The sequence below is a fragment of the Argiope bruennichi genome, chromosome 6 (assembly GCF_947563725.1).
Source record: "Argiope bruennichi chromosome 6, qqArgBrue1.1, whole genome shotgun sequence".
Classification (NCBI taxonomy): domain Eukaryota; kingdom Metazoa; phylum Arthropoda; class Arachnida; order Araneae; family Araneidae; genus Argiope; species Argiope bruennichi.
In genome coordinates this window covers 134,597,429-134,612,514 of record NC_079156.1, presented here as the reverse complement: position 1 = coordinate 134,612,514, position 15,086 = coordinate 134,597,429, and the positions used below count along the sequence as shown (strand labels likewise).

General features: G+C 30.8%; 1 protein-coding gene across 1 annotated transcript in view; it reads left to right on the top strand.

Annotated features, from left to right (window-relative positions):
- Positions 1-3,277: 3,277 nt before the first annotated feature.
- Positions 3,278-15,086, top strand: part of LOC129971409 (rhotekin-2-like) — a 112,985-nt gene continuing 101,176 nt past the window's right edge. Inside the window, exon 1 of the mRNA XM_056085155.1 lies at positions 3,278-3,758. Within this exon, the coding sequence (XP_055941130.1) occupies positions 3,696-3,758 (63 nt within the window). The 5' untranslated portion in view covers positions 3,278-3,695. The remainder of the gene's footprint in view (positions 3,759-15,086) is intronic.

The window sequence follows — 15,086 nt, the reverse complement described above, 5'->3', positions numbered from 1 at the left end:
AGGCAAATAGATAATGTTGCAGTTTCTACTCTACAGAACTAAATCATGGGATCGCACCTTAAAATTTTGCAAAGAAAAAAGAGAATTTTAGAAAAAAATAGTTAATAAAAAATTCATAGAAGAAAAAGTATTTTTATTTGGAAACTGTACCAGTCATCCATGTAAAATGTTCATGTGAACGAAATGAATCGAAGACGCAAATAGCTAAATTAATGAAATGAATTAGTATGAATGAGCCATTAGATCTGTATTACATTTTGGATCTTACAGGTAGAAAGAAATACGCCCAAATTCCATACTTAGTTTTTTTTAAGTATATTTCAAATTGAATGTAAAGCGTTATGAAAAAAAAAAAAAAGAAGTATTTGATTTTTTGATAAATTAGAAACGTGACAAATGCAACCTTAATTTTATTATTTGATGAAAAAACTATAAATGCCTTTTATTTATAGCTTCATATTTATTTTGTAATACTAAAAATCTCGCGAATATCCATGGTCAAAATTTGGATATAAAAAAAAAATTCAATCACAATTTTTTTTTTGTGAAAAAAAATGTTTTAAATTTTTGAAAGCAGCAATCAGTTGAATTGGCTCATTGATATCAATAGGATAAATATTATGTTTTTTGGAATTTTTAAAATATGAATTGCACTTTGAAGATGATGGCGATTGACACAGAATATGCTTTAGAGCATTCGGTTTCAACAAGGCGCTATGGTTTTAAATGAAGTTCATTTTGTTTCATTGTTCGATCGTTTAAACTTTTTTTGTGTGTGGAAAGAACTATTATTAGCCAATACAGAGACAAAGCTAAAATAGAAATTTGATCAGTTGCAAAATTTTCTAAAATCGCTTTATAAAAAAAATTCCTATTCTGTAAGAAAGAAAATCTTTCTCTTTCATTCAATTAAATTGATCAAAGTGGTTTATATCGGTTTAATAAGACTTTTCATTTATATTCAGCTTTCATTTGTACATTTCATTTCGATGCAGTTGGGTAAAGGCATTTTCCCAATTTGAGCAGAAAAGACTGAAATAGGAACATTTTTTTTCCCTACTGAAGATTCTCCTAGGACACTATCGCTATTTATAATTTTTTTCTGTTTTAATTCCAAAAATATTTTATTTAATTATATGTAAAGATATTTTTCCCTATTTCTCCTCAATTTATTATTTATAAACGTTGGTCACAAATATTTAAAGAATTTCCATAATATTGATTTTTTTTCTTTTGATGAGGGTGCTTAAAATAAAGATGAGCTATATAAAGAAGGTCATTTACACTAAATCAAACAAGTCTAGAATTTTTTTTTATCATGTGAGAACTACAATCTGTAGAGGTTTAATGATATTAAACGTAATAGGGTTTAGCAGACATATAATAAGAGCAAAAAATCCTCCTTATTAAATACACCATACTTTTTACATGAAGTGTTAAAACCCATTCGAAGTTTCGCAAATATTTTAACAGGTTTTTTTTCCTCCATAAACCAAATCTAAGCAATTCATAATATTTCAATTTCGTTTTACATTAAATACAGTACACTCCCGAGCATCCGGCTTACTGTGTTGGAAGGGCAGGCCGGATAATAAAAAAGCCAGATAGACCGGAGTTCTATGAACGCGTTTCTTTGCCCACCCATACCAGAAGACAAAGTTTTTATCCAAAACTTACTGTTATATGTATGCTCACTGTTATAATCGTATTTTCTCACTCTTATTGAGTACTAAGCCCTGCATACATCTCAATGTGAACGCAGCCGCAGTCTGGTGAATCATAGAAGCAGCCGCCGGTAACGTGTCGAATCAAAATAGAAGGCTCTGTACTGGCAGTTTATATATGTTTATATACTGCACTTCACGTTTCACGAATTAATTAGAGAAAAAGTAAATTAAAGGATATGAACTGTTCACATTTTAAAATAAATGAAAATTTAAATGAAAGAAATATAAACAAAACATTAATTTAAGTCGTAGGCTAGTTCTTAAGAAAATTGGCTCAAACTGGTTTTATTTTGCACTGATACATAGATATGAAAAGATAACCCTAAGATAAGAGTTATAACATACAGTTTTTAAGTTCTGAAAAATCTGTAATAAATGACTTTATAGACACATTGCCTTCCTCATTTATTAACATGGAAGAAAATGAATCCTTATAGTACGAAAGATGGAGAGTTGCAAAACGGATACTCGAAAGTGTATGATACTTTCTGTTGATTTCAGATACGGGAATTCAAGACATATAGAAGAAAACTTTCTTTCTTTAAAGGAAATGCACATTAACACATGAATTAAAGGTCTTAAATGTATTCAATGAGGAAGCAAGATACAGATAATTGAAATGAATGAAAATGTTAAGTTTTGACATCGAATTAACCAGAATAAATTCGAATGACGACAATATTTGTATTCAATGTTAATGGACTATTGAAATAGGTAGAGACGAAACGCAAAATAAAAATGCTTAAATTAGCCAAGTTCAAATGCATTTTAAAAATGGCCATTCAAAATATACAGATGCATTTTCAGCTAAAAGCAGCAAACTTCTTTAAGAATTTCTAAGTGTGTGTGTGTGTTTTTTAAATAGAGCGAATATAGTTTTGATGTGTAGTTCCGTTTTAACACGAGATCCTTTTTCGTTCTTTTCAGATCCGTGAATATGAGATATATAATACACGAATTCTATTTCTTTACAATTGTCTCATGTTTTACAATACATGGTTAAAGATTTTAAATTCCCACAAAGTAACCTAATATACAAGTGGAAAACACGAATAAAAAAAATTCGAAAAATGCACGAAAACGCCCAAAATTCAATCCTGGTTACTGTCTTCCCACTGCGGAGCACGCGTGTTGTTATTTGACACGAACTTTATGATCCGTCTCTTGAAAGTGAGGGAAATGAAAGTCGGCACAATTTAAAGCGGCATAACGGCTTATTAACCCATTGCACAAAGAAAAAGAACATGGTTCGTTCATAAACGAAATCGCGCTTATTCACGTGCGAGAGTTAAACGTCTTGAAGTTAACCCTGATTTGTTGGCAGCAAGGCGTGACGTAACCTCGTTTTAGAACTTCAGCAAAAAAGCCTTTCCATTCTTTCTCTCAGAAAGAATTTTTATGCTCACCTGTGCGTTCGTACTCCACCGTCTTTTATTCCATTCCACTTACGAACACAGTGCACGTTCTGGTGGAATCGCTCTGCGACCATTCCGAACAGAAGCAACCAATCAGATAAAAAGAATATTCCAATTCCGAGGAACATTCTAATAAAACAAGACGAAGCAGAGAGTGAGGGGGGAAAAGGGGAAGCCTAGGCATAAGGAAAGAAATTTGTTGGAAGAATATCATCTTCTTCTGTTACTGCCAGATGCACGCAGGTTTTCTTAGCAGGTGGAGGAATATTTAAAATGGAACGAAAAGATATGTAATAACTGCGCGTTGGCTGCAAAACTGGAAAGTCCTTCAACCAGTCTTATGACCAAGGACGTTTGAGTGAGCGGACTTTGACATTCTAGTAATAGACGGATACTTTGCAAAAAGTCTGAGTTCGTGCTTGAGATAGCTGTTTCCATCCGAGTGGAATTTTTCCTACATGCTGATAATTGTTCTACTTTTTTTCTGAACAGTTAATAAAAGAATTTGCGTATCGGTTGCGGAATTCAGATTTGCATCGTGAAATCTGGCAGCATGCCGCGCTACATTTACGCGCTGTGGCAAAAATCTGTTCACTTTTGTCAGATTGACACGGAGGTAAGAAAATTTACTTATTTATATATAATCTTTTTAAATATTTGTCCTTTTTAATAATATGAAAAAATATCTTTATTATTTTGTGAAATGAGCATGTATCCACGAAAAGTAGTTAATTTTTTATGATATATTACATTTTTTTCATTAATTACTCTGGAATTAAAAATTTTGTTTATCCCAAGCAAATATCTACAAATATCGTGATGTGAAATATTTAAAGAAAAATAATATTTGCTGTGATTGGAACTATTTAATAGATTTTAGTCTATGTAATACAAATATTATTTCAGGTATAAGATATCTATTTTTTTACTGTTTCCATTCGCTCGATTTATTAAGATTCTAAAGAACTACCGAAGAAATATCATTATTATTGAAATTATTTATTGATTTTATTTCAGTAATTTAGTCTAATATCTAACAAAATATTTTTACACGAATTAAATTATTCATCTATTTATTTTGGCAATTTGAAAAGCTTCGCATTACAGTTAGGTAATTTGTTTTTTAATATATCATATAATCATTCCGTTTTTCTTAAACACGTGAAACAAGAATTGATAATTCCAGAATCTTAAAAATGCAATTTTATAAAACAATGTTACTAAATTGACTGATTACTCTGAATTTTAACCTAAGATATCAGGGAATAGAACTTGGTCAAAGATTTAAAAATGGATTGTTCCAACTAATCTGAGACTTTGGGGTTATTTTGTTGTTGATACTTATGATATCACAAGACTTCTTATAACAAGGATAGATTGCATTTTAAGTTACTATAGTTATGAACTGCTATTATTGATTGAAGTAAAATGATTATTTTTCTATGTTCCGTAAAAACTGGAGTAAGAATATTTTAGTAGCTGATTTTTTTTGTTTTTGAAAATTTTGTCTTTTTAGTCATTACATTTTTTAGTACGTATTATTTTTATTAGTGTAAACAGAAAATCAGAGACTCTTTTATTATTTAGGGGCGTGTGTTGGAAGCTGGGATTGCCTTGGTTAAGGCTAGGCATTTTTGCCTTTTAATTGAACCTAGTTACCAATGTATTGAGAACACTTCTTATTGGCCATGGTCAATAATCGAATAGACAGGAATTGTGTGGGTTATGAACAAACTCGTATTGGATCTCTAAAGCAAGTTTCTCTTTTTCTGAACTACTCCGATATGGTTATTCGGCAGATCAAAGACAATCTACCTGTTTTTACTGATTAGCTTTATAGAGGTACCTCCAAATAATGAGGTTTTTAAATTCCTGAACAAATGTCGCGTTATGGGGATTAGATTTCAAAACTTTTTTTTTAAGTATTATTACACAGTAGAAACGATTTAAGCATATTTTTAACTTTCCGCGATAAATTAATTAGATTTTTAATATTAATTAATAAGTTAATTAGTGTTAATATTTCGTCTAATCCCGTGAAATTTCTTTTAATATAATATTAAAATATAATTTATATTTAAAATTTTCTTTGATTTATTCGAAACTGGAAATTATTTATATTTAAATGTTGTTGTAATAATTACATTCTTACCTTGCATCCTCAGTGACCATTCCCTCAAAGAAAGACTTGGCTATGACTTTACGATTAAGAAAAAAGATTTGTCAACTAAGAAAACAGTAATAATGTTTCACATTTTTTTAGATGCGAATTTTTCTGTTTGTTTTGTATCCTCTTTGTACAAATGGTGCATTTAAACTACTGTATATTGCTTTTTTTTCGTAAAAATTACTGACTTATTTATTGAAAACATTTTTTGAATCATTAAAATCTTATAAATTATTATTATGTTATTAATTAAAATAATCTACTTTTTATTTATTATCTAAATATTATTTATTAAAATAATTGAATATTAAATGCAGTTCCATTTTTAATTTAAAATTATTTGTTTTGGATACTTTTTTTCTGTATTCGTTTCAAAATCCAGTTTAGGAAAAATCGGATTCTAAGAATTAAAAATTATATTTTTATTAAAGCAGTCTCCATCCATAGTATAATAACCATAAATCAAATACTGCTTTTTTCGTCATCACTACAACCCATCATTAACCGAGGGCGATTTCTTTCTTAGAAGATATCTTCATCCTCTAAATTTTACGCAGCGCTATTCCGGCATCACTTCCGCACTTTTATACAAAAGATACTTTGCTATCAGTGTATTTTTTTCCCCTTTTAAAGTTTTGATGAGTTTCCTGGATTTTTAAAAATTTCTTTCGATATTTCTCTTATTCGCAAAGGAGCAATTTTTTTCAAAAATTTCTCTAATTTTAGGAGAAATTTTTTTTTCAGCACTTAAAAGCATTTCAGTTATTGTTTCTCTGTATTTTTCTAAATCCTGATGGATACTATATGGGACAGAAAGTAATTCAAACACTTGAACGGACTAGTATGCTTACCATATAAGTATGTAACAGGACAGATAGTCGCATTAATCAGTCGACGAGATGCTTAGTTATATTTTGTATCATAACCAAAATATGATTTGACTTAAATTTATGCTGACTCAAGAAAACTCGAAATCATTGGTACTATAAGCACATCTGAAATTGATGGTTTCTTTAATCATGGTCAATACAAAATATACCCTTATCGAATTTAGTTTTGAAAAACTCCCTTCTTAACTGCTTACTAATATCACACATATGCACGAAATCATGAATAATTTGGGGAGCAATATTCTTATAATACATAACAAATAAATGGACTTAATCTATAGTGTGCTTATTGAAATTCGCCTTATTCTCATTTGCAGTTCGATATTGAAATGCGTTCCATCGATGAATGAAAGTTTGAATAACAAACCATCTCTATTATATTGTTGTGACGCCTTCCTAATACATTGTATAGCGTTCAGAAAATCGAATAACATTGTTGAAGTATTGTGCAATAACTAGAATTTGTAAAATAAGACAATTTCGCCTTGTGGACCAGCACCCCTAGATGGGGGTATAGGATTATATAAATATACATATTTTGCATATTGTTTATGATAACAAGGAATTTTGCTACATGAGTTTTAATTAAGCTGCAAATTTTTAACTGAAATAATTTATCAACGTCCTACTAGAGGCCGCCGCGAATGTATACAATGAGAAAGGGCACAAAAGGAAATGGTTTAATATCGCTGTCATTTGTTTCGGTACGTTTTCCTAGTCGTCATATTGATCTGAAGATTATTTTTATTGTAAAAAAAAAATGGTATTAGCGAGTTAAAAATGGAACACATTTTTTTTCGAACTACCTAACTCGCAAGGATATTGGTAAAAGATTCAATGAGCTTTTAAAGGTATTTAAGATATTCTCTGGGGATTTTTTTTTCTAGCCGTTTTGTTCTGTAACTTCTGAAAGTTCACTTTGAAATGTCTGTTAAGTTCTCTTTCCATATACTTTTTAGAACAAAATGTCTGCGGCACTATAAACAGTTCCAATCAAATTAGTAGGTTAATCAAGCTTCACACTGTATAGTTTAAACAAGGAAACTATCTCCCAAGAATGCAATTAGCAAATATATATAGTGTGGAAAGGTTAGAAAAGAGAAACATATGAAAAAAAAAAACTACTTAGATATCTACTAAAAATGCAAATTAAATCTGAAAAACCCGGCAACTATACTCTTAAAATGTTCCTGAAAAACTACGAAGAATATAATTTATCCGATTTGTGGATAACTTCATGGAATAATGATTACTGAAGTATTTGTCATGACGATCTTATCTCATTATTTTATAACAACCACGTGCTTTGAACGAAGTAGCCATGTGACACGACGTATATTTTGAATGAAATGAATAGTGAATAAAAAATGATATCAGCATAATGGTCCTTTTGATATAAGCATTTCGAAAACAATGCTTTCTCCGTTAAATTGATTGCCGTTTTATTAACATTGCACTGGTGTTTCTTTTTTTGAAAAGAAAACGACGCTTTGTTGCAGAAGTTTTCAAAATTTAGTTTCCACATACTCATGATGACTCAGAATTCACTGAAAATTAAGTGATGGTAGATCACAGGCAAACATTTTTATGTATTGGAATTATGTGCGCATGTAGTCCATTAAAACAGATATGCAGAACAGAGACTGTAAAGCATAAATTATTCATTCGCTAACAGTATTGTTAATAAACTTTTTTTTCACTTCGGTTTTACTATGTTAGCTCAAAACAGGTTCCATCAACCCAGCAATGCATGCTTATTAAAATCAATGGAATGGCGAATAATTTAAAGATTCCCAAATATTTTTTTGCAAATTCGTAAACTAATAAAATATTATAGCGACAAGATTCTCAAAAAATTCCATCAAAAATTCATGCCAGGCAGTCTATAGTTATTTGAAATGTTTCTTCATTGTACAGGGTGGCCATAAAATAACTTTCCCTGTTTGGCTGCATCTGCAGCTGAAACGAATGAACGAAATGAAACCGCATTTCATATGCTGACTATGAAAGGCATGGGAAGATGAAGTCAGCAGGTAAAAAATTAGTACCAAACGTTGCCGATAGGAGAAATACTGGTGCTGTGGGAGTGCAGTTATGAATGAATTCATGAAACTCACTGAAAATAATTTTTTAATAATCAACATTAGGGTCCCCTGGACGTCGTGCAACGTTTCCAATATTCCGACTTTCCTTATGTACAACTTATTGCACACGATGTATGACGTTCTCCAATGCTGAGTGTGAACTGTCAGTTTCGATTTTCATAGCAGCTCGTCTTAAGCTCTGTTTCAAGAAATGCAGGTGTGGAATGCCACCAGCGTACACTGCGGATTTCAGGGACCCCCTACAGCCAAAGGTTACATGGGGTGGTGTTCGGGGAACGGGGCGACCATTCCATCTGAAAATACTGACTAATTACTCTCTCAATACTGAAATGCTGTCTTACAAGGCTCTGTACTGGACGATAAATATGAGGTCATGTTCATTTTGTTTAAAACGTATTCACGCACGAATGAAGAATTTCACATAATCCATATCGATATGCAAATTTCCTCGTTCGCTCCTGATAGCAGAGCCAGTATTTCCTCTATTGACAACTTTCGGTATTAATTAATTTATTTATTTATTTTATTTTACTCATTTATTTTTGCTGAATTCATCATCCCATGCCTCCCACAGTCTGTATATGAAACATGGTTTCATTTCGTTCATTCGTTTTAGCTGTATATGCTGTCAAACAGGGAAAGTTATTTTATGGTCCCCCTCTAGTTTTACACTATTAATTGAAAGCGCGTTCACCAGCCAAGTAATACATGTCAATAAAAAAGAGTTTGGGAGCTCTCTACTGGGTGGATAATTCCAATTTAAACTAAATTTCTAAAGATTCGACTTGTAAAATGGGCTGAAGCACATTAAGTATGAATCAAGGGTTAATTGTCCTCTGCTGTTGTTGTAAAAGTATCTGTACAGATATTGTTCTTTTCATCTGGACCAATGTTAACAATTATGTGGTCAATCCCGAAATAATTTTTGTGTTGTTCCCAAATGGAACATTGATATAAGGATTGTAAACATTTCTATTTGAATGGACGCTTCATCCCTCACTGACTAACTTTATTCAAGAAAATATTTATTTCATCTAAATAAAACTATACAAAACCATTTTAGACTATTTGAATCTTCAAGAAATAAATAAAAAAAATCCATCTGCGTTGAAAATTGCAGAAAATTACTTAATAACTTTTTTTTTTCGAATTAAACCCCATATTTGGAAGGGGGACAAAAATGGATGTACTTTATTTAGAGTATCAGCATATAATAACTTAATTATTACCACAACTTATGATAAAGTGCTACAGCCTTTCTTTATCTAAGCATGAACATATTTATCGAGAGTATATAACAGGCTTTCAAGAACATCGATTCATAACTTGTGCTAATATATCTTCTCTTTTCTTCGGTAACAAAGCGAGATTCAGCGGCATCATCACCATCTTTTTTTGCGGAACACGTTTCATCGGCTCGTAAAGAATCGCGAGTAGCCGGCGGAGTGATCGGTCACTTCCTTCCCGATGATATCAGTCCGCGGGTTCAGAAGCACTAGTGTCTGTAAAACCGAAAAACAACGATGTGAGAAATGAAACTGACGACAGATAAAACACCGATTTCATTCGATGCATCTTGTTCGTTACTTCTATTTCCGGCAATATACAGCATCTGACCTTTTTTAACCCCCGGAATCGTCGGACAAAAGCCATTGTATATAGGAAAGAGAGAAGAGCTGTATTACGGTGCAATTATCTTTCGATGATCTTAAACAGCTTTTTAGTGAAGTGTATAGATGCTGGGATGATTGAATTGCTTACAACATTATCGGTGTGAAAAATACATTGTGTAATTGTTTACGTGCAAATGACGACCTTGTTAAACAATAGCGTTCGATCAACAAGATTTTTTAATTAGTTCGAGCAAGGGTCCCTATTAGCCCTGAGACTAGAGGAGCCCATGTTATCTGATGTGTAAATTAGAAGTTCTTATAAGATTATAAAATTTAACAGCCTTTATTTTCTTAACCAACATTATTTTTTGGCTTTCTTGTAATTCCGAGACCACACATATAAAAATCTGCGATTTGATTTTGGTACAGATATAAACAGACTGAGATTGGTACAGAATTGGCACAGTCAGTGACAACTTTACAGACATAAATATGTTCTCATTTTCAATCCTTTATCAATTGGCTTTTGTTCAATTTCACGGCGAGTTCAATTAACATAGTTATTTATTAAACAAATAGGCACAACTGTCGCATAACAATGAAATAGTTATCAACTGCTTAGAAACGCTAGTTGCAGTTACGGGATCAGATAAAAAAAAATGTAACCATTATTATTATATCATTTTAGGAGTTTTACAATCATTTTTTTTTTGTAGAAATTTTAATTTTCCTTTCAAATGCGAACTACGAAGATGAAATTAGTTTGTTTCTAAAACCCTTTTGAAAGAGATACGTTTCGATTCTTGTTATAAGTAGAAGAAAGCGTTTTCTGTTGCATCGTATCGTCCAACAGCATCGGTGAAAAAACAAGGAAAGAAATGAATTGAGGGCGAAATGGACTGATTAGCTGTTTGTGATAATAGTTACAAACCGTCTCGCTTCGCCAGTTGCGGAAGTTTTTCAATGAATCCCTTCCTCATAAAACTTGAACTTAATTCAATAACATGGCTTGTAAAGGTGGTGGATTTGTGACGTAAAATGTAAATTTGAATCTGTTTCACTTATGGTCATAATTCAGTTGAAATGCAGCAGAGCAATAAGACAAAGAAAGCTGCTTTTCTATATAAACTGTCCATGTCTAAGAAATTTGACACGCGTTATCGGCAAGTGCTGACAAGATCTTGTCGAATTGCAGCTAATATTTATTTTTAATCTTTATTTGATGATTAATCAAATTAATATATCTCTACTTTAGCGAACGACAAGGTCATGCAGTTAGAAACCTATGAGAAAATACACATTTCTCAATTGTAATGAGTTATTTATCCAAAACATTAAAGAAGAAAATTTCGATTCTGTATTATTTCAAAATGAATGGTTTTACTATTGTAAAACTTGGCTTGGTAGAACTTACTGATTTGAATCCATCTCTAATTCGAGCTTATATTTTCTGGTCACTCGAATGTTCTAAAAATGTTAATTTATCGAATAATGTTAAAATATCATTTATAATTCGGATTCATTTTTTGAAATCCGAAATCAAAAATGAAAATTGTAGAAAATTGTTTTTTATTTCTAAATTATTTTTGATAGTCAAATAAATATTCTTGGCCACTCTGGTTTCATTGTGAAGTTGGTATGCTCAATGCATAAAGTTATTAAACTGTCTGATAAAAAATATTAAAGCTAATTTCATAATTTCTATTATTATCATTTTATTTATTATTGTTCATTTATTAATTATGTATTACTAATTAAAACAGTGGAATGTTAAAAATATTTTTTAACCTTTAGCTTTAATATATATATATATATATATATATATATATATATATATATATATATATATAGTAACCAATCTAAAGTAAGAAATATTTTGAAAACGAAACTAAAATGAAAGCGAAACGAAATAGTTTCGGAATCGCAACTAAAAATTATTTTTTATTCAAACTAAAACCAAAAAAGGAACAGGAAAAACTTCATAGTATTTAGAGAGCGCAAATGCAGCTACTTCTAAAACACGGATGAATTGAGACAAAAGTATTAAAATCTATTAAAATCAAGTTAATAGGAAAATCAAATAAACCAAATAAAAAAAGAATCCGGCCTGGAGACTTTTTCAAGGGTAACCCTCAGGCAGGGATTTGTATATATATATATATATATATATATATATATATATATATATATATATATATATATATATATATATATTTCTCGTAAAATTGAATAGCCCAATCGTTTAAATTAGAGTTAAAATAGATAAAAAGCAAATTCTTCTAATTTTGGAGCCTTTAAATTATTACCACCTACCTACAAAAGTGAATTTCCTTTCTTTCATTTCTGCTTTCCATGGAAGAAGCCATACATTATGTCCATGCATTCCCAACATGTCCTTTGTACATTTAAATTTTAATTCAGGATATAAAAGATAGTTAAATGAAGGGAATTTCGGTTAATTGTCCTTTTATTTATTTTAAGTAAATTCATGTTGTTTTTGAAAGAAAAATATTTTTAAACATTATTTTGAGACACTTATTATCTACTTTTTTGTACGTTTACCTAGAGCAAAGCATAAAAAAATAGTATATAAAATCGACTGTGTGCACGAGTTAAAATTACTGCATATTTAATTGAAGCGTCAGTTTTAACTTCTGTTTTGGCATGAAGAGAATCAACCAGGCTATTTTTAATGCATAAATTGACTGTTTTATTTATGTACGAATAAAATTAAGTACGAATAAAAATTAGTTATAAGACCATCCATTTCTCATTCTATTTACAATTTTTTGTGTTTGACAAAAAAATTTTGTGCTTGCTATTTACAATTTTTTGTGCTTTAGCAAAGGTCAATGAGCTAAGATCTTCAATTGGATGCTGCTTTATTATATTCTCATTTCAAAATCAGTTAGAAGTCATTGCTAATATTTTCTTTTAGCATTTTTTTTTTTTTAATTTCGTATATGTTGATGCATTTTTTTTCTGTTTATTAATCAAATTTGCTTCACTTCGGATATAGTATTTATTTTTGATTTGAATGTTCATGAACATTATGCATTGAGAAGGAGGAACTGCAAGGAAACAAAAGTTAATTAGAGAGAGAATCTCTTGATGGAAGGCGGGGAAAATTAAATAACCTTTCATCAGTTCTCAGACAGTGTTAGTAGGATAACAGCCCTCTGTAAACTGGCACATCTTCTAGTTATGTTAATAAACATATTTCATTACGGACTTTCAGATTGACTTTGGAAAGGATATTAAATATGCCTCGATCAGTAAATCATGAAAGTATAAATAATAACGTACCGGTGTGCTTCAAACTTAAGATACTCTTACTGATTTAAAATTACTAAATAATGATAATCGTGCCTGGTAGGCTAAATCTTTTAAGCATTCTAAAATATCTGAATCTTCTAACGGTTAAGTTCGTTTTCCCAAGTAATTAACTGGAAACAAACTGGAACAATTAATGTGTAATTAACTGGAAACAAAATACCACAACACCTTTATACATATCTATTACTGTTTATTTAAAGAAAAGCAGTGAACGGAGAACAATAAAGGATCAGAAACCGAAAAGGGGACTTTTCGGTTGCTGATATTGAAATCGTTATAGACGCCCCTTTCTTTAATCCAGTCGGTCCACCATGTGGGATCCATGTGGTACTGATTCATGTACGTTGGTCCATGTGAGACTGATTCATCTAGTTTGATCCATGTGGAGATGATTCATGTAGGTTGGTCCATGTGAGACTGATTCATATGGATTGATCTATGTGAGACTAAGAGTAGAATTCTCCCTGTTCCGAAGACGGTCTTGGCAAAATTGTCGTACTTTTATGGTAGATAGAAAAAATATATATTTCTGAGTTTTGAATATTTATTCTAAAATACTTGTTTAGCACGAGCGATACGTCAAGGTGAAGTTTAAAGGATATTGTTATTCGTTTTATTGGCATAAAATGGCAACAGTCACAAAGGATATGTCAGTTAGTCAATTACAATATTAAGAAATCGCAAATGTTCGATTCTGAATACTATTATATATTACTATTCTGTATTACGATTCTGAATACTATAATATATTATATAGTAAAAGGCATTTTCTCTATCATATGGTTGATATAAATTCGAAATATGCTTCCAATTTTCGGTGAACTCACAACTTATCTTTTTAATGCTAAAAAATCAGCTATCAGTATCAATAGTTTCCGTAGTAATTCTCTATGTATTGATATGGTGATCCGTTGATATGGTGCGGAAGTTTGGAGGGGGGGGGGTTGTCAGTTCAAGTGCCAAATTTCTCATTCCAAATTACATGGTTCTTTCCAAAATAGCTCTAATATTGCTTTTAAAAATAGGATGTTAATGTGACTAAACTAAATAAAATATAAAAACAATTTCTTGATTGTAACATAATTATTAAGGATTCAAAAGAAATTATTCAACAAAAATGGAATAATTTCAGTTTAATTATTTTCTTCAATTAAATTTACAATTTACAATGATTAATATCAAAACATAGCTTTTAATTTTGTTTGAGTGTCAACTTATTTTTCACCTTCCAGTTGGGGATATTTTCAAGCCATTATTTAGATGCTACATTTCCAAATAGAAAAAAAAAAATTAAAAGGAAGTGAATTATTACTTATTTAAAACTGTATATCTAGAATATAATGCAAATTTATGATAGTGTGAGAAAAAAAGATGTATGGTTTAACAAAGGATTTTCAAACTCTCCGCGCTTTTGCACATGCATTAGGATGGGTTTAATGATAAAATAAGGGTGAGAGAAAAGATAAAAGGAGGAGATGCTTACATTTATCAATAAAGTGAATTCCGGAAATGCGCACTTTTTTCTGCGTCTCACCCCTTAGTGAAATAGAATCATCGAAAACTGGTCGTCTTAGGATACTGAAACGAACAGTACAGTCTTTCAACGCGTGTAAACACAAATTTAAAGGGTTGTTGATAATATTTTATTTTTACATATATAGAAGTTATTTTTTTTTCCTCATGTTTTCATTTCGATAATTAGTTTATCAGTTTTTGTGACTGTGGAGGGAGTTGCTTTCTCGACATTTTACGAAACATTCATGCAAAATAAACGTATCGAGGAAACAGTCGATGGTAATTTTCCAATTCAACCACCCTTCACTGGTGAAACCT